The sequence below is a fragment of the Hyla sarda genome, chromosome 6 (genome assembly GCF_029499605.1).
Source record: "Hyla sarda isolate aHylSar1 chromosome 6, aHylSar1.hap1, whole genome shotgun sequence".
Classification (NCBI taxonomy): Eukaryota; Metazoa; Chordata; class Amphibia; order Anura; family Hylidae; genus Hyla; species Hyla sarda.
Window position 1 is genome coordinate 167,316,618 of NC_079194.1, and position 25,565 is coordinate 167,342,182.

Consider the following 25,565-nt stretch of genomic DNA (forward strand, 5'->3'; position numbering starts at 1 on the left):
TACTAATCCCCATGTGCGTTCTTGTTTTTCCATTTTGCCCATAGTTACGACTGTCTTAAGAGCCTCCTCTGAGATGGTCAATCTTTTTTTTTTTTTAGTTCAACTACATATTGCTTTTAGTCTCTACTCTAATGTTTCCCAACCAGGCTGCCTCCAGCTGTTGCAAAACAATGTTTCCCTTCGGCTGTCCAGGCATGCTGGGAGTTGTAGTTTTACAACAGCTGAAGGCACCCTGGTTGGGGAAATTGCTCTACTCTATATGCAAGCAAGCGGGATTGTGGTGCTCTGTTGCATAGTTCAGAGAGGAAATGAGAAAGTAATCAGCATGTTTGTATTCATTGTCAAATATTAAAAAACACTGAAAAAAAAAAATGGTGTTGCCGCATTGTTTGACCTCTTAAAATCTAGCATTATTGAGCCCATATGAGAAACAGTGTAAAAAAAAAAAGTCAGAATGGCTGACTTTGGGTCACGTCATATATCAGAAATAAACTTATAAAAGAGATCAAAAAGTCCCATCTAAACCAAAATAGTTTCAATGAAATCTACACGCATCTGATTTTAACAACTTTACTTTTAAGTTTTGCAATTTTTTTAATAACTGTTTTTCTTTTTAAGACCAACAAAAACTTGGGACACTGCTGCAATAAATTACTTCCAGCAACTACTTAATGGTAAGGTTATACTTTTTTGTGTTAGAAATAAATAGGATTGCCCAGAAAACAGGATTAATTGGATTGCGCAGAAATACATTGATGGCAGGTGGCAGCGGTTTGGTTCTGGGGTCTGTAATATACATGGGGATCATTCTGGGGTCTGTATTATGTAAGGCGGTGATTCTAGGGTCTGTATTATGCATGGGGGTTATTCTGGGGTCTGTATTATGCAGGGCAGTTTTTCTGGGGACTCTTTTATGCGTGGCAGTGATTTTGGGGTCTGTATTATGCAGGGGGGTTATTGTGGGGTCTGTATTATGGTGGGGTCTGATTCTGGGGTCTGTATTATGGTGGGGACTGATTCTGGGGTCTGTATTATGCAGGTCTGAATTAAAATGGTTATCTGTGCTGAACAAAAGCTTTATTGGCTGCTGTCATTCCTCTGCCTCTGTATTGTCTTCACTGTACCTTACCCTTACAGTGGGGACAATATATTTGAAACATTTTGAGACCCCCCCCCCCCCCACCCCAAAAAAAAAACTGCTGTGTGACAAGCAGCACCCTTTCAAACCCCACCCACAATAAACACCCATAAGAGCCACGCCAAGTGACTTTGAATTTTTTTTTGGCAAAGCACTACCAAAAGGTTGCCTACCCATGATTTAGGGAATCAGCTGAAATGTTAGTTTCGGCAACCTGCGAGTGTGCAGATTCTACAAACTTAACTGCACTGTCTGTGAGTATTCAGGTTAGAAGCCGCCAACAGGGTAATAAAGCCTGTTTTAAGTTGTGCAGTTTTCCCCAATAAACTTTTCTCTCTAATATTATAATTGTTCAATGTTATCATTACATTCACACTTAAAAAAGTTTTTTTTTTTTTTTTGCAGTAGGAACTATTAACTTTGTAGTAGGAACTATCAAATCTGTCCTGTCCTGGGGCTTTATATGAGAGTAAGGAGCGGATTACTTTCTGGACTTCAGCTATCGTGATAGGTTGGTTTAGAGTAGTTAGTTGATGAGTAGAGAGGGAGGGTAAACCTAGTTTAATCAGGTAGGATTGGACTGCGTCTGTGGCATTAGGGAGAGTAGAAAGCTTGGAAACCATCTGCAGTATTCTTTGGTGTATATAGTTTTTTGTTAGTGAAAGGATAAACATGGTATGCAGGATTTTAGTTGTTTGGACTTAAGGCGGTTGGCTAAGAATTTTTCAGCTTCATCTTGTGAATAGTAATTGGATTTTATTTTACGGAATGCTTTTTCATATGAAGAAAGCATATTGCATCTAAGGTCTCTCTTAAGGTACAGTAGTTGGGATTTTAAAGTGTCAGAAGGGGAAACCTTATTCAAGGATTCTACCTGTCTGCTTTCCTTAAATAGTGAGTTAATAGCCTGTTCTTTCTGACTTTTGAGGCTAGCACAATATTTGATGCACATACCCTTAATAAACGCTTTGGGACATATGTTATAATGTTACAGGGCAGGACATTTGAGGGTTCACTAATTCTGAAATATTCATGTATATCTGACTGTAAGCGTTTGGAGTATACTTTATGTAATAGAAGGAATTGACTAATATGCCACATATGAGAACTCGGGGAGGAAACGGAGTCCATTAGAAAAAATGGAAACTACTGCATGGTCAGACCATGATATCGTGCCTATATTAGACTGAAGATGTTCCAATATGGATCTATCTACAATAAACATATCTAGTCTAGCATAGGAGTTATGTACTGTGGATAGGTGGGTGTAATCCCATTCTTGAGTGATGTATTCTCCAAATATCATATAAATCTCTTTCCCAAGCCGTGGACTGTAGTGACAAGGAGGGAAGACGTGAGGTGGATTTGGGGTCCATGGAAGGGTCCATTGCAGTATTGAAATCTGTATTGCTTAATCTGTCTAAGGAGCCCATTGAGAAATCTAATGTTGGACATTTGGAGCATAAAGAGATACTAAAATTAGCTTAACAGTGCAATATAAAATTACGTATCTGCTCTTAGTATCGATAACTGTTCTTTATACTTTTAAGAACCCCCCCCCATGACTTAGAAGTATAATGAGTGAAAAATGTGGTTCAAAGATGATTGCTTCAACCGGTAAGCTTCTTTGGATAGGAGGTGCGTTTCCTGTGCACAAATGATATCACATCCTGACGAGTGAGCCTCTTTCCAAAAAAATGAGCATTTGTGTGGCACATTAAGTCCATTAACATTTATGCTGGCTGTATTTGTCACCATGACAGAGGTAAAAAAATCAGCTGTTAAATATAACAAATATTGTATGAAAAAGGGAGAAGGTGCTCCTCCCAGCCAGTACGCACCCTCTCAATGGGGTCTGGTAAGGCATTGACATGTACAGATCGTGCATTGAGAATAAGTAGATTAAACAAACAGTAACTTGGAAAGTAAAAAAACAAGAACTAAACAAAAGAAAAATGATATCGTGCAGCCCACTGGAGATGATCCAACCAGCTTACGTGGGGTAATAGTACACACTGAAGCCTAGATGGACGAATCACCAGAAGGAAGGAAGGAATGATAAGTAGAAATCTGTAATGGCCTAATTTGCGATAGGAGAGAGTCTAGTTTGCAAGTGTCCACATACTGAGGATCTACAGCAGACGGAGATTCTAGGTTCCAGGAAGAAAGCAGTGCTTGACCTTCTTGCAGGATTCTGACAACATGGAGCTTGTCATCTTTCCTGATCAGCAGATGTATAGGTGCGGGGAGGCCTCCGTTTTTCTGGGAATACTCCATCTCTCTTTCTTTTATAGTGAAAAAATTGACCCACACGAGAATGTTTCAGGCGGCTCATTGAAATGGATTACATACGGGCGGCATACGGCAGGGATACGGGAGCCCAAGGTTTTAGCTCCCCCCAGCCGTATGCAGTCCCGTATTGGTAAAAATGTGATGTGAACCCAGCCTTAGAGAAGTAAATTCTGCTTCACTTCTGCTTTATTTTGGCTCCAAACTAATTTTGTCAGGAATTCTGCCAGAAGAATTAATTGGTTTAATCTTCAGGAAGAATAGAATTCAGTGTCTGAATTCTGCTAGCAGAAATTCCTTAGTGTGGCCAGAGCAGTAAAAAGTCCATTAAAGCCAATGAAACTTTCATACAAGGGGGAATTGGAGTGGAATTACTCAAGTAAATTCCTCTCCAATTCCACAGTGTGAATAAACCCTATCACTGACAACAGGAAGTCTCGGTTTTAGGCTTTTTTGGTGAAACTGAAAACTGCAGGATTTCAGAATTATTTTAATCTATAGATAATAACATTTAAAATTAGAAAAGACCTGAAAGGTTGATTTAAACAATGGGTGATTTTCTGATAACACCTTGCTTTTAAATACCACAGGCAATTGTGACTGAAGCATCTAAGGGGTTTGGGAGGGTGCCCTCTCTTTTACCAACCAAGCTGCTCTGCTACGATTGATCAGCAGATCTTTTTTGTAATACGTGGCTAGGTGTCTGATCCCAGTAGTTTGATGCCTTAAATGCCACAGTCGCGCAGCATGTAAGGTATTTGATGGAGGGAGAGTGTTACTCTTTCACAACCTGCCGAGAACCTGACAAAAGCTTCTGGGCCTGCCATGGCTGTATGTGTATTAGGCCATGCCACTATGACATTGATAGGCATTAAAGGGGTACTCCGCCCCTAGACATCTTATCCCCTATCAAAAGGATAGGGGACAAGATGTCAGATCGCCGCGGTCCCGCTGCTGGGATCCCCGCTGCAGCACCCCTCTCTCATTACAGCACAGAGCGAGTTCGCTCTGTGCGTAATGACTGGCGTTACGGGGACGGAGCAGCGTGACGTCATGGCTCCGCCCCTCGTGACATCACGGCCCGTCCCTTTAATGCAAGTCTATGGGAGGGGGCGTGACGACCACCGCGCCCCCTCCCATAGACTTGTATTGAAAGGGGCGGGTCGTGACGTCACGAGGGGCGGGGCCGTGACGTAACGATGCTCCGGCCCCTGTACTGCCCGTCATTACATGCAGAGCGAACTCGCTCTGCGCAGTAATGATAGCGGGGTGCTGCAGCAGCGATCCCCGGGGTCCCCAGCAGCGGGACCCCGGCGATCTGACATCTTATCCCCTATCCTTTGGATAGGGGATAAAATGTCTAGGGGCGGAGTACCCCTTTAATGATTATTGTGGTCCCCCAGAGGAACTCAAAGTTTGCTTATGAAAAACAAAGCAAATAAAAAAAATTAAAAAAAATTTCATAAAAAATGGCTTTGCTTTCTTAACGTGTGAAGAATTTATTATTTTTTTTATTTATTTATTTTTTCTCTCTGGGGGCCTGATATTAAGATGAATTCTGGTTGAATTCAGATTTATGTCTGAATACACCGTAAGATATGTTTTATTTTATGTTCTATGTATATATATTGTAATTTAAGAAAATGAGGTGAATTGTATGGAACAGATGAACAAATAAAGTTTTAAAATAAAAATAAATAAATAAATAAAACAAGTGTGAAGAAACTTGTGGTTATAAACGACCCTAGCAAAAAAGTTAACTAGTCAATAATATTGCATTGTGAACACTATGAAATAATAATAATAATAAAAAAAAATAATTGCCAAATTATTTTTTTTTTTATTACATCCCACCAAATGATAAAATCTAATTAATACTTTGCATGCATCACAAAATAGTACCAATAAAACTATGATGAAAAATGAGATTATAATCTGTTTTTTGCATTCTGCCCCCAAAATGTATTAAAGCTATTTATAAATTATATGTATCTCAACAGGGTGTCTACAGAAACTACTACTTGTCCCACACATGAGAATAATTTATGACTGCTGGTACAATGTGGGAAAACAGATCCCTAAAATCCCCAGAAAACAAATTATTATTGAAATCAAATTGATATGCTTAAAAGTGCATTCACATCTCGTTTTTGCAATACGGGTCCCGTATCCCGTTTCTGTACAAAAAAACGTGTGTCTCCAAACCGGACCGAAACGTATGCAACCGTATATGCCTCCTCACGTTTTTGAACTGTATACGGTTTGAAAACGGATGTCCATTTGCATACGATTTAATACGTTTTCCTTGAAAAAAAACGGATACGGTTTTATGTTTCTCAACATTTTAAATAAAGTTTTTTTTTATTGAATCCCCCCCCCCCCCCCCCCCCCCCCCCGCCGAAAAACAAACAAAAAAAAAAAACAGTATTGTGAAAACCGGCTGTAACCATACGCACTTACGGTTCAATATGGTTACCATAGAACTCCATTTAAAAATAACCATATACAGGTTGGACCTAACTTCAAACCGTAGTAGACTACGGTTTTGTGTGCAGGAAAAAAAACGCATACAACCGTAAATTAAGCAAAACTTACGCAACCAGATGCTACGGTTGTCAATGTAATGTCTATGCATATGGTTTGGAATACGGTTCAATACGTTTTTTTTTTTTTTGCTGAAACCGGATACGGCAACCGTATTGCAAAAACGAGATGTGAATGCAGCCTAACGTGTTTTTTTTTGTCTTTTTTTTAAAGTATTTATTTATAACTTTTATAAGTAAACATAAAAAATACATTAAACAGACAGCTCGAGCACAAAGCTCCCCAACAACAATATGAAAATTCAGAGTGAGACGTTACCGCGGGAGTAGACAGTTATGGAGATCTGCACCCGGACCGACATCAAGACAACAGACACACTACCCAACATACACACACACACTCCCGGAGTAGTCCCCCACTTCCCAGGCCAAGAGAAGTACAATCTCCCTACCCAGGAGAACTCACACGTTGGAGGCACTATGGATTCTCCCAACATCAACTAGGGCATCCAGACTTCGTCAAATTTCTTTGGGTACCTGAGACTAATATATAGCATCCTATACAATGGTACATACTTATTAACTAAATTAAACCACTGTGAGATGGGAGGAGGAGAGGTATCCTTCCAGGTCAAAATCAGAACCTTGCATGCGCAGAACAGAAACCGAATGAGTAGGCGCCTATAGGAGCCCGAAGCCAAATCAGTAATAACCCCTTACAGACATTCAATAGGGGAAAACACAAAGGGGGACTTTGTTTCCTCTCTCCAAAAGAGTTCCACACAAGGGCAACTCCACATAGCATGTAAAAGAGAGCCCACATCTGCACGACACCTGAAACAAGAATCAGTAGTAGAGACACCAATACGGAACAGCTTAACTGGTGTGTAATACAAACATAGGATTAATCTAACTTGAATAAGCAGATCCCCAGCACTAACCACTATAGGGTAGTAGGTTTTGGTAACTTCTTGCCACTGATCTTCTGTCAAATCAGGAATATCTGCCACCCACTTCACAAAAGCCATCTCAAACGGATAGGGGCCCACCGATTGAAGTAATGCAAATGCCTGAGTCGGAGGTTTGGCGAGGTCGGTGGCACCCAATAGCAGCTCCACATCAGAAAAAGCTGGAGTCACATCAAGAGAGCCAAATTGCGCCACCACCGCATGTCTCAGCTGGAAGTACCAAAACTGAGTACTCCGAGGGAGATCAAAGTGGTCACACAAATAATGAAAAGAAGGGAAAGAAGGAAATTCCCCAAACAAATGCATGGCGAACTTAACTTAGTGAGCACTCCAGAAGCCGGCTGCCTCCAACACCTGCAGGAGCTCAAAATGAGGATTCCCCCACAGAGGTGCTCTAGGACAATACCTCAGCAACAGTTCTAATAAGGGACAACAACCAGGTAGTAGAAGTATATCTATACGGGGTGTTAGTCAATGTTTCATACGAATCCATGTGTGCTCCCGCCAGAGCAGTAGATGCATTCACCAGATCCAGGTTGATCCACCAGACAGCATACACCATTTGAGATGCTAAAAAGTAATAATGCATGTTAGGAGCAGCTAAACCACCCCATTGCTTGAATGCCTGGAGCAGTGCCTGAGCCAATCGTGGAGGTTTGTCTTGCCAATAGAAGGATCTCAAAACGCCATCCAGCTATACAAAATACTTCTTAGGGGGAATCACAGGAGAAAGGTGAAAAAGATATAAAAACTTAGGTAAGTATATAATTTTAATGATATTAATCCTGCCAGCTAGTGAAAGGGGCAGAGAGGACCATGCTTGCAATTTGACCACTGCAGATGACAAAACTGGATCTAAATTCAACTGTACATGAGCCTACACACTAGCAGAAACCTCCACCCCCATATATCTAAATTGAGTTACTGTTTGCAACCCATGAGGAAGAGATGGTATGGGGTCCGCTGCCACAGACAAAGACATCAGTGAAGACTTAGCCCAATTAACATTGAGACCCGAGAAGGAACTAAAATCCTCTAGGAGAACAAACAAGACCCCCAGGGAACCCTGAATATTAGCTAAATAAACCAGTGTGTCATCTGTGTACATGAATACTTTTTCTTCCAAGGGACTTCTACGTACCCCATGAATACAGGTGGACGCCCGAATAGCTGCCGCCAGGGGTTCCACTGCCAGAGCAAATAAAAAGGGAGATAGGGGGTCAGCCTTGCCTTCGTACCCCAACCCAGCGGAAAGGACTCCAAGAACTCAAGATTCGCATGTACTCTGGCTCTGGGGCTACCATATAGCAACGGTACCCACGCCCGGAACCGTGGACCAAACTGAAGGACCCTCAGGACACTCCATTCCACAGAATCAAAAAGCTTTATATACATCAAGGCTAACTATGTATCCACCAGAGGCATCCCCCACGGCCTCAGCTATATTAAAATGTAACCTTTGGACATTAACCCCTTAAGGACTGAGCCCTTTTTTGCAATTCTGATCACTGTCACTTTAAGCATTAATAACTCTAAGATGCTTTTACTGATTATTCTGATTGAGAGTTTTTTTGTGACATATTCTACTTTATTTTTGTGGTAAATTTTCGTCGCTACTTGCATCCTTTCTTAGTGAAAAATCCCCAAATTTCATGAAAATTTTAAAAATTTAGCATTTTTCTAACTTCGAAACTCTCTGCTTGTAAGGAAAATGAATATTCCAAATTTTATGTTTATTCACAAATACAATATGTCTACTTTATGTTGCCATCATAAAATGGACATATTTTTACTTTTTGAAAAAAATTAGAGGGCTTCAAAGTATAGCAGCTATTTTCAAAATTTTCATGTGACCCTCCAGATGTTGCAAAACTATAACTCCCCTGGGCATGCTGGGAGTTGCAGTTTGGCAACCACTAGAAGGGCAGCAGTAAATATCGCTTCCTTCCTCGTCCCCCCCACCCCCCCACCGTCACCTCCCTACCTGCGCCGCTGATCTCCGCTGATGCCACCGATGATTGGCGGTCCCCACGGCATCTTCTCCTCAGGTATCGGCCGCCATCTTCTCCCCCGTTCTGCCAGACATTCAGGGGTGGGCAGAGCGGGGGGTTTCCATTGCAACCCCCCATCTTCCACTGCCATTGGTCAGTACTCTGTGCTGACTAATGGCAGGGGATAGGAGGAGGTTGCAGCACTGCAACCTCGCTCCTATCCCTTAGGATGATCGGGGCTGTCACTGAAATCTTGCAGTGTTGGTTTTCACCACTAGTAGTAAAACTAAACTGATATTTCCTGTTTTGTCTGTAGTAATAAGGAGGTGGCTGTTGGAAAGTGTACAGCATTACAATGACACCAGTATATAAATAAGACAGGATATTAACAATAGTTAAAGCTCAGTGCTCAGCCTTCCCACTCCCTGTGGAATGACCTCTTCAAAGGTCACAGAGCATGCCCCCAGACACATTTCACGTTTTATATAAGTGGGACAGCCCCTATCTATTATTGCTTATGTCAATGGAGTTTGCTATAAAGCATATCTTAAAATGTTGTTAAAAACTGCTCAAGCAAGATGGCTGACCCTATAAAAATGTACAAAAAAATAAATTACAATTAGAAGATAGAAAAAACATGTCTGCAGCTCTAATCAGTAAAACATCTAGGCCATACATTACCCTTTAAAGCTAAAATATGTGTTGTCACTACGGTGTTAAAACAGATTAAAATAGACTCAGCTATGACAATTAGTAAATAGTCCAAAATGCTGATTCTGAATCTATAATTTTTATCTTTCTTCCCCCTTGTATTGCCCTGCTGTAAGCTAAAAGCTAAGCCAGTTGATACATTAAGTTTATGATGCTCAGGGATATAATGGAGAGAACTGCTGAGACTCCAGATTCTGCTGGCTTATAGCAGGGAAATGAAAATGCCTGCTTGGAATCTGCATCTTTTGAACTATTTTTTTATTACTGTAGTATAGCAGTCCATTTAATGCCAATTGGACTTGCTAAACATAAGTGTGAAATTATCCAGTGCATACAAAGTGAAGAAAAATAGCAAGCGGCACTCATCAGGTACAGTTTATCAAATCTTCTTTATTGTACCATAAATGTGGTGCAGTGTAAGGCATAAAATCAGAAGAACAGGAACACCGGGTCCCCCAGTGAAGTCACAGCTGTATCGTACATCTGTACTTCATCAGACCATGCTCGCTACTGGTGCAGCCAGCAGTAAAATACCTGCGTGATGTCATCAGTAGGACGTGTTTACAAACCACTAGTGCAAAATACACTGCTCAAAAAAATAAAGGCAACACTAAGATAACACATCCTAGATCTGAATGAATGAACTAATCGTATGAAATGCTTTCGTCTTTACGTAGTTGAATGTGCTGACAACAAAATCACACAAAAATTATCAGTGGAAATCAAATTTATCAACCCATGGAGGTCTGGATATGGAGTCACACTCAAAATCAAAGTGGAAAACCACACTACAGGCTGATCCAACTTTCAACATCCAACTGTCCTTAAAACAAGTCAAAATGAAGCTCAGTAGTGTGTGTGTGGCATCCACGTGCCCGTATGACCTCCCTACAATGCCTGGGTATGCTCCTGATGAGGTGGCAGATGGTCTCCTGAGGGATGTCCTCCCAGACCTGGACTAAAGCATCTGCCAATTCATAGACAGTCTGTGGTGCAACGTGGCATTGGTGGATGGAGCGAGACATGATGTCCCAGATGTGCTCAATCGGATTCGGTGGGGAACAGGTGGGCCAGTCTATAGCATCAATGCCTCCCTCTGGCAGGAACTGCTGACACACTCCAGCCACATGTGGTCTAGCATTGTCTTTATTAAGAGGAACTCTGGGCCAACCGCACCAGCATATCAAGGGGTCTGAGGATCTCATCTCTGTACCAATGGCAGTCAGGCTACCTCTGGCAAGCACATTGAGGACTGTGTGGCCCCCCAAAGAATTGCCACCACACACCATTAGTGACCCACCAGCAAACCACACTGTTTTGATGATTATTGTTTTGGCCTCATCTACCCCACTAGGTGGTTGCTATCCGGCATAGAATAAGAAAAAGAATTTGTATATGGATAGTGCCTAAAACATCACTTTTATTAGTGTTTTATTAAAAACACACCAAAATCAAATTATATCGTGAGCCCTTCACCATTAAAATGATACAATTATCAGGCTATTAATGAACACCTAAGCCCACAGCGCTCAGGATTTACACATTAATAAATCTCTCAAAAAGAGGGCAATAATGCCATACAGAATATTTCACTCCAACGTTATTATAAATACTCGCGCCTTCAACGCGTTTCTGCTAGTCTACTTATTGACCAACTTAATCAGGATGGCGATGAGCTGTTATGGAGATTTAGTATAGACTTATGATGTAAAGTATACAATATAATCAATTACAGTTACTTGTGGTGTAACATCAGTTTGGTTTCACTGTATTCTGTCACCAGTACCCTGTAAAATGAAAAAACAAGGCAAAAAAAAAGGGGGGAGGACATCCACAGAAAATCATCCCTATTATGGCACTTATTTTAGTTTAGTTTGACTTTTCATGCCCTTTAGGATAACCTGTGAATGAAAAAAAGAAAAGGACCCTTTTTCGCCTGAAAGAGAAAAAGCAGGAGCAACATCTATCCCCGGTCACCGGAGGTATTCATAGTATCGTTCCGCACCTAGGGGAAAGAAAGAGCATACATTTTGCTCATATTGTGTCACTACCACACCCTGCAAAGAAACGTTTATACAGCAAAGCTGTTACTCACAGGACCGCTGCTCCTTCAAAGAATCCAGGACGCCGAGCAGAACCTGCAGTGGCGCAGGGAGCCGTAACTTATCGGCTACTGCTGCTCGCACTCTCCTGTTCTGGCGTCTTGCCTCATATCCGGTTCTGGGCCCCATACGTCAGCAAGGTGCCGCCCCTCGTCTGACGTCAACAGACGCACGCACACTGGAGATCCCATGTTACCAGGGATTCCCCACTGACATCAGATTGAGTCCGTAGCCGGAGAGGAGGCTGTTAATATTTACTTATATTTGGTTTCTTTATATATGTCTGTTGAAGAGCAACAAGATATACCATTCCTGTGTATTTCTGGGCTATTTATATGAAAATGTATACATATACACAACTTTATCATATACCCATAATTGATGCTTTCAGGGAGGTACAAACATACCCCCATATATGGATAAGTGATCTCCCCACTATATATGATCATGGAGAGATCACTTTCCAACCTATACTGTATGGGTGATATCATTATAGTTATTAACCCTATCCTGGGCTCAATAACTTAACTCAATATAACCATTAACCCTCTATTGGTTTTTATCCTGTAGGAGCATGCAAAAGCTTACGATTATACAGAGGGAGGCACCTGGCATTCTAATTAATGTTTAAGATATTGTACTTAACATGTTTATTGTTGGACAGGACTATCCATACCTGTCCTAATATTGGATTGGGTGAACGATATAAGGGGGAGAGCCTACCTCACACTAGATGAGGGGAATTTTTGCATGGCCCTAAGGGGGTTCTAGCTAAGCCCTATTTTCCCTGTTTTGAATGGCCCTATGCCTAGGCGGGGTGGCCGCCCTAAAAAGGGCGGTCCCGCTCAGGAACCTCCTACAATGGCCCTATTAGTCCCTCCCACTAGGAGATGAGCTGACTCCTTCAGACTGACTACAGTCCTCCCTGTCTACCTAGCCATCATCTCCCCACCCAATCCATTACATTACAAAAAACAACCTAAATTTAATTGTTCATTCACCTCCCCCCCCCCCCCCCCCGGGGAGGTAGTATCCAGATCAAGGATCAATCTACTTTCCCGTTGTTGAAGCAGTCGGTCTATATCACCACCCCTTGGATGTCTTTGTAGTGCTTCAATTCCTACAAACTGTAGTGATGACACCTCTCCACTATGACATGTGTTAATATGATTAGCTATGGGAGTGTCCCGAGAATTTCGCACATCTCCATTGTGTTCCAAGATACGTTTACGGAACTCTCGTAGAGTTGTTCCAATGTAAAACATTGGACATGTGCAAAATCCTACATAGATGACTTGTTTAGTCGAGCGTTGATAAAGTTCTTTACAAATCTATTTGTGTTGGGTATCCTGTTTGTCCTATGAATAAAGCTGCAGGCACGACAGTGCCCGCACGCAGAACATCCTTTTTGGGGGGGGGGGGGGTTATCCAGCCATGTGCCTCCCCCTGTTTACGTCGGCAGATGACTCTTCACCCTCTTTACCAGATAGTCCCTCACACTTTTGCCTCTCCTGTATGATATCTGAGGTCTCTCCCCTATTGCATCTATGAGATCTCTATCCATACTGAGAATGTGCCAGTATTTATTAAGTACTGTTCTAATTTGTTCACTTGCTTCATCATATGTTCCTATAATTCTCAGGGGTCCACTCTCTTTATTATTTGGTCTAGGGATCAAAAGTTCCTCTCGTGGGGTGCCTGTTGCATGTTTATATGCCCGGTTTATATGCCCACCACCAAACCAGTCATGCTGGAGGATGTTGTAGGCAGCAGAACGTTCTCCACGGCGTCTCCAGACTCTGTCACATGTGCTCAGTGTGAACCTGCTTTCATCTGTTAAGAGAACAGGGCGCTAGTGGCGAATTTACCAGTCTTGGTGTTCTCTGGCAAATGCCAAACGTCCGGCAGGGTGTTGGGCAGTAAGCACAACCCCCGCCTGTGGACGTCAGGCCCTCATACCACCCTCATGGAGTCTGTTTCTGACAGTTTGAGTGGACACCTGCACATTTGTGGCCTGCTGGAGTTCATTTTGCAGGGCTCTGGCAGTGCTCCTACTCCTCCTTGCACAAAGGTGAAGGTAGCGGTCCTGCTGCTGGGATGTTGCCCTCCTACGGCCTCTTTCACGTCTCCTGATGTACTGGCCTGTCTCCTGGTAGCGCCTCTATGCTCTGGACACTACGCTGACAGACACAGCAAACCTTCTTGCCACAGCTCGCTTTGATATGCCATCCTGGATGAGCTTCACTACCTGAGCCACTTGTGTGGGTTGTAGACTCTGTCTCATGCTACCACTAGAGTGCAAGCCCTGCCAGCATTCAAAAGTGACCAAAACATCAGCCAGGAAGCATAGGAACTGAGCAGTGGTCTGTGATCACCACCTGAAGAAACACTCCTTTTATTGGGTATTTCTTGCTAATTGCCTATAATTTCCACCTATTGTCTGTTCCATTTGCACAACAGCATGTGAAATTGATTGTCCAGCAGTATTGCTTCCTGAGTGGACAGTGTGATTTCACAGAAGTGTGATTGACTTGGAGTTACATTGTGGTGTTTAAGTGTTCTCTTAAATTTTTTTGAGCAGTGTATAAAAACAATTAAAAACAAGAAAAACACACTAGGAGTCAACACAGAAACACACTGCACAGCGTATAAGCAGCAAAATATTATATAAAAATACGGTGCTTAAATCTAATTTGTTGTTTAAACCAAGCCTATTGTGTTCTAGTGTGCATGATCCAGCGAGCTTCATCCTGCAGGAGCACTTTTCGTCTGTCAATGACATCTTTCAGATAGACCCCTTTGATTCCAAAGTAACCTAATGCTGAAGGATCACCATTATGCACATCTGACACTTGTTCTATAACATATATTTGCTTCTAAGGGAATAAATGTGCTCATGGAATCTAAAATGCATTGGGCAAGTAGTACTACCTATATAAAAGCGGCCACATGTACATAAAAGCCTATACATAACATAATGGCCCTGATTTATCAATCAGCCTGAAACCCTAATTGTCTGCTTTTTCCCATAGCGACCAATCACAGCTCAACGTTCACTTTACAAGAGCTCGTTAAGATATGAAAGCTGAGCTGTGATTGGTTGCTATGGGAAAAATGACAGGCTTTCAGGCTGATTGATAAATCTCCCCCAATATGTTCTACAACAACAAAAATCTCTACATTTAATATCAAAACCACACCTTCAACATTTTAACACATATAAGGTAGGGGCACCATTTACGTGAACCACACTTATAATCCCTTTTAAGACACTTTCTTTAACCAATTTGAATCCTCCCCTGTCAGAACAAACCTACTGCTGGTAAGCATAACCCCCAAATTTCCCACACGTTTGAACGCAATCTTAGGCATTAACCTAACTCTGCTTAACTGAAATCATTTTGGATAAGGGATCAATGCTTATGAATAGCGTTCTTAATGACATTAGTCTTAGGACCATATTTAAAAATAAAAATAAACGGTTCAAATTTTTTAGATTTGATTTTCGTTATCTTCAATATCGTAGCCCTATTCTGTGATAAAGTAGCCCCATAAATCTAAAATCTGCAATATAAAGTGACATCCTCAGAAGGTATCTTCTGATTTAAATGTGATTGTTAGATGGTATGTATCCCAATCACTTCACCCCCCCCCCCACCTCAAGGATATCAGACTGTAAATGGAAGAACAGCATAAATCAGAACACAAATAGTTTGTGCTCAACAAGGCTTTTGTGTTTCCAGAATCCCTCAAGATAGAAGCTCAACTTTGCTCAGTGGACAACAACTGTATGGGTGTATACCTTTATCTTACTACTAAAGATTCCGTGGTAAGGCGATTGAATGTGTTCTACAGCAATAATAAATAGAAATGTACCTTTCACAATTCATAACCTTTAATTATCTGTTTTACCCATGTGTTTATTCAAAGATTTGTGCTAATGATGATCTAGTGGCCAAAAAGTATGCTTCCTATGAAAACGGAAACCCTGAAGACCAGATTGAAAATGGCAAAGTTATTTCTTCATGCCAGACTCTGCAGACTGGCCACCCATCTACTCCTCTTACAGGAAAATCACCCCAATTGTTAGAAATGCAAGAGCCAGAGATGATGAGCATCCTCAGTCAATCATGTCAGAAATTAATCTCTATAAATCAAGACACTGGTAAGCTATGCACATACAATCTTCTTTTTTTATTTCGGTTATGCCATTTGTCTCCAGACTGTGGATTTCTGGTTGTTGCAATACATCCGCTTATGCATTTTTTGTTTTTTTTTCCCGTGTGTTTTTACAGCAGATTTACACTGTTTCGATGCTATGATTGGGAGCATGGTTTTACATGTAAAACACATTGTTGAAAAACTATACTTGCAATAAGTGTATTGCAAAACCTCATCATTATGCATGATGTTTTATTTTTATGGTGTGTTTTCCCCTAACCTTTAAAACACAAGACATATGGGAACACTTTTAAAGCCTACCGCTAGAAAGGCACAGCTTACTATCTCACAGTATAGTTCTGCTTTAAAGCAGCTTATGCATGCCACGCCCCCTCCCATAGACATTAATTGAGGGGGGGTGGTGTGACGTCACAAGGGGGGGGGGGGGGCGTGACATGATGTCACTTCTCTGGCCATGGAAACTCAGCGTTTTAAACATATTGTGTAGAATGCCTGGTGCGGCATGGGTGCTACACAAAGATCGCAGTGGGTACCAGCAATCAGACATCTTATTTCCTATCCTTTGGATGTCTGTGGGCGGAGTATTTCTTTAATATATCTGAATTAGGGCTGCACGATATGGGGAAAATGTGCGATTGCGATTTTGGGCCTAAATATTGCGATTTCGATATGCGATGCGATATAATAAAAAAAATTGTGAAATCCCCCCATTTCATGTCCAATCGCCTCCATTTAACATCTACCTACCCATTTTATGCCCACTGCCTATTTCACATCTCCCCCTTGTCACATTCTTCTCCCCCTTGTCACATTCTTCTCCCCCTTGTCACACTCTCCTCCCCCTTGTCACACTCTCCTCCCCCTTGTCACACTCTCCTCCTCCTTGTCACACTCTCCTCCCCCTTGTCACACTCTCCTCCCCCTTGTCACACTCTCCTCCCCCTTGGCACACTCTCCTCCCCCTTGGCACACTCTCCTCCCCCTTGGCACACTCTCCTCCCCCTTGGCACACTCTCCTCCCCCTTGGCACACTCTCCTCCCCCTTGGCACACTCTCCTCCCCCTTGGCGCACTCTCCTCCCCCTTGGCACACTCTCCTCCCCCTTGGCGCACTCTCCTCCCCCTTGGCGCACTCTCCTCCCCCTTGGCGCACTCTCCTCCCCCTTGGCACACTCCCCCCTCCCCCCTTGTCACACTACCCCCCCTTGTCACACTACCCCCCCCCCCCCTTATGCAGGGGTGTGGAAATAAAAAAAAAAAAAAAAACTTGTCCAAGGGACTAAAGCAGAACACAATCTACTTGTCCCTCAAGAAAATCCACTTGTCCTGGTAGATAAAATAATTTCAACCAAAATGGTATGATCCACTCCACTAGACCACCAGGGATGGATATAAGATCCCTTTAGAAACTGACAGCGGTGATCTAATGGTTTAATACCGGCCACGGCGATCGCAGCATGCCAGGCTATTAGCGGCGGGAGAGCTGTAGCTCCTTTTACACCCGAGGCAAGCCCAGAAAAGTCTAGATGTAACTTTTTGATCACATTATAAAAAATTTACCAAAAAAGTGACCAAAAATGAGCAATTCTGGACTATTTTTTTACATTTACACCGTTCACCGTACGGTTTAATTAACATTATATTTTAATAGTCTGAACATTTCCACATGCAGCAATACCACTTATGTTTATTTTTGTACATTATTTTTATTTAAAGAAAATTGGAAACTTTTATTAGGAAAGGGGCTTATTCACATATATACGCACTTTTTAAAATATTTGAATCACTTTTTCAGTCTTCATAGGGACTTATGTGTTACTGGGGGGTGTTCTGCTTCTCCAGTTTATGTGGTGCATTTTGTCAGAAAATGCTGGAAGTTGCATTTAGTTACTAGATAACTACAACTCCCAGCATGCCATGATACAGCCTATGGTTGTGTGGGTGTTGCAGCATGTTGCACTGTATAGTAGTACAGTTAAGGTTATTGTGTAACATGCTGGGAGTTGTAGTTTTGGTTTGTGTCAGCTGCAGAGTCATAGGCTGTGTCAAGGAATACTGGGAATTACAGTTAGTAACTACAACACCCAGCATGCCCTGATGCAGCCTATGGCTCTGCATCTGACCCGAACCAAAACTGCAACTCCCAGCATGTTACACTTTATAGTTCTACAGTTTAGGTTATGGTGCAACATGCTGGAAGTTGTAGTTTTGGTTCGGACGTGTTTGCGTGCATCCGTGGGGCTTTTGGTCGGTGGGAGAGTATGAAGGAGGCGGTTCTGGTGGTGCAATTTAGTGCGCGTGGCCAGAAGCCACTAAAAATAAATAAAATTAGATGGCACAACTGGCGGCGGTGGTGCCCCCCCTGCCCGAATGCCCTACGTGACAGTCCGCTCCTATACGAAACATTCATGCATACACATCATACATGCACCAGCCACTGCCCCCATATCATACATACACATACACACACACATACACACACACACAGACATCATACACACATACATTGCATACATAGACAGACATCATACACACATTATACATTACATACACATCACACATAGACATCATAAATTACATACACATCACACATAGACAGACATCATACATACACATCACACAGACAGACATCATACACACATCATACATTACATACACACATCATACATACACTCACACCATACATATACAACCACCCTTCCTGCCACCGCCTGCATTCTCGGCCTCCTCACCTGAGCTAGTCATGAGTGGACATCAGAGCTGTAGTCACACTGCCGTGTCAGGTTGCATGGGTTTGAAAATCTCACCTCACACTGGACGTCCTCTTTCCCCTCCCCCCTGCTCTGTGTTTTCCTCGTGCAAACATGCAACCTCCCCGTGGTGGATTAGGTCCTGTGGAGACAGAGCAGGGGGAGGGATAGAGCTGTGTGCGGGGGAGGGGGGAGCTGTGTACCGAGCTGTACAAGTCCTTTCTCTCCCCCTGCTGTGTCTTCTTGTGTAATGTTCAGCTGCGTCCTCCGTGAGGGGAGATAAGGGGGCGTGGCTTAATTATGTAATGCAAACGTGGGACCTCGGGCTCTGCGGTCAGCTGGGGGCCGCCGCCCCCTCCATACACCCTGAGCGCCGGTGTGAGGTGCAGACTGCATCCGCTCCTGCGCCTCACACCAGCATTACAGAAAAATAAGGGGGAAGTCGGTCTGTCCCTGCTTGCCCGATACAGGGCTAAATCTATGAAAAATTCACCTGCCCGGCACCCAAAACTACTTGTCCCGGGCGTCGGGCGATAGGATTTCCACATCCCTGCTTATGTGACATTCCTCCCTGTCACATTCCCCCCCGTATTGATGTATCGCAAAAAGCAAAGATCGCGATTCGATTGCTTTTGTGATATATCGTGCAGCCCTAATCTGCATCCCATATTGATTGCAACAACACATTAGAAAAAGTCATGGTAAGTTTGATGCTATCATCAATGGAATTCAACGACTCTTTGCAGAGGAGCCTCACCAGATGACAAAAATTTCTTCAGGTTTTCTCAGTTGCCTTATTGGGGGACACAGGAACCATAGGGTCTCAAAATAATCTACAACTTGGTATAGCTCACTTAAAACTTTGTAACACTTCTAGAAAAGAGCATTACTACTGATATACTTGAAAACCTATGTTATCAACACAATACCATCAAAATACAGGAAACATAAAGACATTAAAAACACATTTTGGTGGGACTGAATGGTGTCTCACAATATTGCATATTAGTCAACAAGAATTAACCCCTTAAGGACACAGCCCATTTTCACCTCTAGGACGCAGCCCTTTTTTGCACATCTGACCACTGTCACTTTAAACATTAATAACTCTGTAATGCTTTTACTTATCAATCTGATTCCGAGATTGTTTTTTCGTGACATATTCCACTTTAACATAGTGGTACATTTTTGTGGTAACTTGCATCCTTTCTTGGTGAAAAATCCCAAAATTTGATGAAAAAATTGAAAATTTTGCATTTTTCTAACTTTGAAGCTCTCTGCTTGTAAGGAAAATGGATATTCCAAATATTTTTTTTTTGGATTCACATATACAATATGTCTACTTTATATTTTCATCATAAAATTGACAAGTGTTTACTTTTGGAAGACACCAGAGGGCTTCAAAGTTCAGCAGTAATTTTACAATTTTTAAAATTTTCAAACTCGCTATTTTTCATTGACCAGTTCAGGTTTGAAGTGGATTTGAAGGGTCTTCATATTAGAAATACCCCATAAATGACCCCATTACAAAAATTGCACCCCCCAAAGTATTCAAAATGACATTCAGTAAGTGTTTCACAGGAAAAGCAGCAAAGTGAAGGAGAAAATTCAAAATCTTCATTTTTTACACTTGCATGTTCTTGTAGACCCAATTTTTGAATTTTTACAAGGGGTAAAAGGATAAAATTTATATTTGAATTTGTAGCCCAATTTCTCTCGAGTAAGCACATACCTCATATGTCTATGTAAATTGTTCGGCGGGCGCAGTAGAGGGCTCAGAAGCGAAGGAGCGACAAGGGGATTTTGGAGAGTACGTTTTTCTGAAATGGTTTTTTGGGGGCATGTTGCATTTAGGAATCCCCTATGGTGCCAAAACAGCAAAAAAAAAAAAACACATGGCATACCATTTTGGAAACTAGACCCCTTGAGGAACGTAACAAGGAACAAGGAATTAAGTGAGCCTTAATACCCCACAGGTGTTTCATGACTTTGCATATGTTAAAAAAAAAAAAAAAAAAATTTTCACTAAAATGTGTGTTTCCCCCCAAATTTCACATTTTTGCAAGGGTTAATAGCAGAAAATACCCCCCAAAATTTGTAACCCCATCTCTTCTGAGTATGGAGGTACCCCATAAGTTGACCTGAAGTGCATTACGGGCGAACTACAATGCTCAGAAGAGAAGGAGTCATATTTGGCTTTTTGAGAGCAAATTTTGCTCGGGGGGGGGGGGGGGGGGGGGGGGGGGGGGGCATGTCGCATTTAGGAAGCCCCTATGGTGCCAGGACAGCAAAAAAAAAACGACATGGCATACCATTTTGGAAACTAGACCCCTTGAGGAACGTAACAAGGGATAAAGTGAACCTTAATACCCCACAGGTGTTTCACGACTTTTGCATATGTAAAAAAAAAATTATTTTTTTTACCAAAAATGCTTGGTTTAGCAAAAATTTTACATTTTAAAAAAAGGTAATAGCAGAAAATACCCCCCCAAAATTTGAAGCCCAATTTCTCCCAATTCAGAAAACACCCCATATGGGGGTGAAAAGTGCTCTGCTGGCGCACTACAGGTCTCAGAAGAGGAGGAGTCACATTTGGCTTTTTGGAAGCAAATTTTGCTCTGGGGGCATGCCGCATTTAGGAAGCACCTATGGTGCCAGGACAGAAAATAAAAAACACATGGCATACCATTTTGGAAACTAGACCCCTTGGGGAACGTAACAAGGGGTAAAGTGAACCTTAATACCCCACAGGTGTTTCACGACTTTTGCATATGTAAAAAAAATAAAAAAAATTTTTACACTAAAATGCTTGTTTTCCCCCAAATTTTGCATTTTTACAAGGGATAATAGCAGAAAATACCCCCCAAAATTTGTAACCCCATCTCTTCTGAGTATGGAAATACCCAATAAGTGGACGTGAAGTGCACTGGGGGCGAACTACAATGCTCAGAAGAGAAGGAGCATCATTGAGCTTTTGGAGAGAGAATTTGGCCATGTGCATTTCCAAAGCCCCCCCGTGGTGCCAGAACAGTGGACCCCCCCACATGTGACCCCATTTTTAAAACTACACCCCTCACGGAAGGTAATAAGGGGTGCAGGGAGAATTTACACCCCACTGGCATTTGACGGATCTTTGGAACAGTGGGCTGTGCAAATTAAAAATTTTATTTTTCATTTTCACAGACCCCTGTTTCAAAGATCTGTCAGACACTTGTGGGGTGTAAATGCTCACTGTACCCCTTATTACATTCCGTGAGGGGTGTAGTTTCCAAAATGGGGTCACATGTGGGTATTTATTGTTTTGCACTTATGTCAGAACCGATGTAAAATCAGCCACCCCTGTGCAAATCACCAATTTAGACCTCAAATTTACATGGTGCACTCTCCCTTCTGAGCCTTGTTGTGCGTCCCCAGAACACTTTGCGCCCACATATGGGGTATCTCCGTCCTCAGGAGAAATTGCGTTTCAAATTTTGGAGGCTTTTTTTCTTTTACCGCTTGTGAAATTTTAAAGTATGGGGCAACACCAGTATGTTAGTGTACAAAAATGTTCTTTTTTTTACACTAACATGCTGGTGTAGACCCCAACTTTACCTTTTCATAAGGGGTAAAAGGAGAAAAAGCCCCCAAAATGTGTTAGGCAATTTCTCCCGAGTAAGGCGATACCCCATATGTGGCCCTAAACTGTTGCCTTGAAATACGACAGGGCTCCAAAGTGAGAGCGCCATGCGCATTTGAGGCCTAAATTAGGGATTTGCATAGGGGTGGACATAGGGGTATTCTACACCTGTGATTCTCAAACAGGGTGCCTCCAGCTGCTTGGACAGTCAATGGCTGTCCGGAAATGCTGGGAGTTTTTGTTTTGCAACAGCTGGAGGCTCCATTTTGGAAACACTGCTGTAGGATACGTTTTTCATTTTTATTGGGGGGGAAGGGGGTGGGGTGGGGGGGGGCAGTGTACGTGTGTATATGTAGTGTTTTACTCTTTATTTTATGGTGTAGTGTAGTGTTTTTAGGTTACATTCCTGCTAGGCAACAGACTCCCGGACACGCGGCGCCATACTCACCTCCACCGCCGCCATGATCACAGCCTCCGCCGGGTAAGTGACCGCCGCTGCTGCTACTACACGGTTCCCCCGCTGTGCCCGGACACCGATGGGTGGGCATAGCGGGGGGAAACCGAACTTTAACCCCCCCGCCCCCAGTCTGCTATTGGTCGGTCGCTCGGCCGATCAATAGCAGGGATAGGAGGGGGGTGGCAACCCTGCCACCTCACTCCTATCTCTTCAAGGGGGATCGAGGGTGTCTTGGACACCCCCGATCCCCCTTATTTTATCACGTGCCGCCGTTGATGGGCAGGGGGAGAGCGCTCCCCCTGCAAACACCATAGATGCCGTGATCAGAACTGATCACGGCATCTATGAGGTTAATGCTGCCGGGACCGGCGCGATCGCGGCCCCGGCAGCTGCGGTGGGACTCCGGCTGTGATTGACAGCTGAGTCCCATCCGCGATCTCCTGCGCTGCCCGCGGCAGAGCAGGAGATCGCTTGGACGTATGCATACGTCCATTTGCGCGAACATGTAATTAGCCTGGATGTATGCATACGTCCAATAGCGGGGAGGGGTTAATAATATATAGTAGTAGAGTGGGGGGAGTATTGCTCTATGCCCAATATTGCACTAATATAATCATGGAGTGAAATGCACTATATACAAGGGACCAATGTCCTCCCTATATCTCCTACTCCATATATCAATATACCACAGCAGTTACAAGCCCAACATAGTAAACATTACACTAACCCATATTGCACACAGTCACCCCCCGTTCCGACGTAAGGAACATATGTTAATCCTTTTAGAGCAGCTGTTTGCTAAAGAGGAAAATCTTTATTTTTTTAATTTCTTTTTTGTGTTGTCCACAGTGCTCTCTGCTGACACCTCTGTCCATGTCAGGAACTGTCCAGAGCATCATAGGTTTGCTATGGGGATTTTTTCCTGCTCTGGACAGTTCCTGATGCGGGCATCAGGTGTCAGCAGAGAGCACTGTGGACAACACAAAAAAGAAATTAGAAAAATAAAGATTTTCCTCTGTAGCAAACAGCTGCTAAAAAGTACTGAAAGGATTAATATTTTTAATAGAAGTAATTTACAAATCTGTTAAACTTTCTGGCACCAGCTCATTTAAAAAAAAAAAAATAAATAAAAAAAAAAGTTTTCCTTCGGAGTACCTCTTTAAGCTAGGTGAAGACTCCGGCAGGTGAGTATGTCAGGGCTTCAGCCAGTCCCAGTGCGTGCTGTAGGGGGTCACAATACCCCTCCTTCTTATCCTCTGGCCCTATGAGTGTCAGTGCGTGCTCTAGGGGGGCTACTCTTTCCCTATGGTGTTCCTGTTAGACCTTCCCACTTCGATTACATCATCCTGGAGGACTCCTCTACCTCTCTGCACCGGCTGCACACTGCTGTCTGGCTCCAGCTGCTCTTCACTTCAGGACACAGGAACCTGGGTAAGCTCTCTCCTTGTTGTCTGGATTGTCTCTTTTCTTTTCATGTCCGACCCTAGACCCGATGCCCCCCTTGGCAGGCAGCCCCTGCTCTAGCTATTTACTGTCCTTTTCGACCAAAATGCCAGGCAGTTCAGCGAGCCCGCTTGTCCAGATTCCACTATTGTGCGGCCCAGTCCTCCCCATGCTGCCGCCCAGGATGGTCCGCAGGAGCATGCGGTATCTGACCCCACTCCGGGATCGGTTTCCCCTCTCTCTCTCTCAATCTCTAAATTGGCAGAGGTATCCCAGGTGGTGGCTTCTGCCTTAGATTGGTCCTCCTTGCCGTCCTTATGGGAGGCTTCAGCTGGTTCCCCTTCCTTCCCCACTAGGTTTACCAGGTCTACAACCCACCTCGCTCCAAGGACCCCATGGTGTGCTCCCGGAGAGCTTGTGGGCGCGGACTGTGATCTGCCTTTAGACTTGAAAGAGATGTCTTGTATGTCAGACATTGTGGACAGCCTTGTGTCAGCTGTCAGAGACACCTTTCATTTTTAGGACCCAGGAACTTATTATAGGTTGAGTAAAGGGCAGTTGCCCTTATTAGGGGAGTTTGAAACACATGTATATATACTCTTAGAGAAAGGACCAGATTCCTCCCTAAGCTCCTGGCATTGTTGAGCCCTTCTGGAATTGGAGGATGCTCTGTAATGACAAGCTTGCAGGCTTTTTGGTTTTATGGTCCTCTACAGCCTGTTAGCGGGACCTGCAGGTGGTCTGGAAGTCAAGCAATTTTTGTAATTCCTGTTAAAATTATTGGGAATTGCGCAACTGGGGTAGCCTGCACAACTTATTGCTTTTTGTTGTACATAAAAACTTTTTAAATAATGTAAATAATAATATTATATGTATATTTGTAATATAGATTGGTTAAAAATATGTGTATATTTTTGTGTAAAGAAATCCTGGCTTGTCCCTGTTGCTATTGCCTGTCTGTCTCTGTCCATAGTCAAAATACAGGAAGTGTGGGCAGACAAGCTGGGGTCTGTGCAATGAGGTCTTGCAGGGCTCTGTGCACTGAGGCTTTGTGACATGCCCCCAGCTCACACAGCAGGTTGATTGACAAGCCAGTAGCATTCACAGAGCCCTCTCCGTCCACACTTCCTGTATTTTGTCTCCGCACAGAGACACACAGGAAGTAGCTGCAGGGACAGCATTTTTTCACCCAGAAAAATATTTAAAAAAATGTAACCAGTGCATATTACAAATACACATATAATGTTGCTATCTACATTGTTTAAAAAGTTTTTGCAAGCAATATGTATACTTTAATCTATATTCAGGGAAAACCGTTTTTTGTATTTGGATCTTTAGTATCCTGTGTAGTTATTCGTGTAAGAGTGTAAAAA

General features: G+C 42.9%; 1 protein-coding gene across 9 annotated transcripts in view; it reads left to right on the forward strand.

Annotated features, from left to right (window-relative positions):
* Window positions 1-25,565, forward strand: part of TDRD12 (tudor domain containing 12) — a 276,574-nt gene that overhangs the window by 71,268 nt on the left and 179,741 nt on the right. For all 9 annotated transcript variants that reach the window (XM_056525738.1, XM_056525737.1, XM_056525743.1 and 6 more), the window contains 3 exons: window positions 619-674; window positions 15,486-15,571; window positions 15,673-15,907. In XM_056525738.1, the coding sequence (XP_056381713.1) occupies window positions 619-674; window positions 15,486-15,571; window positions 15,673-15,907 (377 nt within the window). The remainder of the gene's footprint in view (window positions 1-618; window positions 675-15,485; window positions 15,572-15,672; window positions 15,908-25,565) is intronic.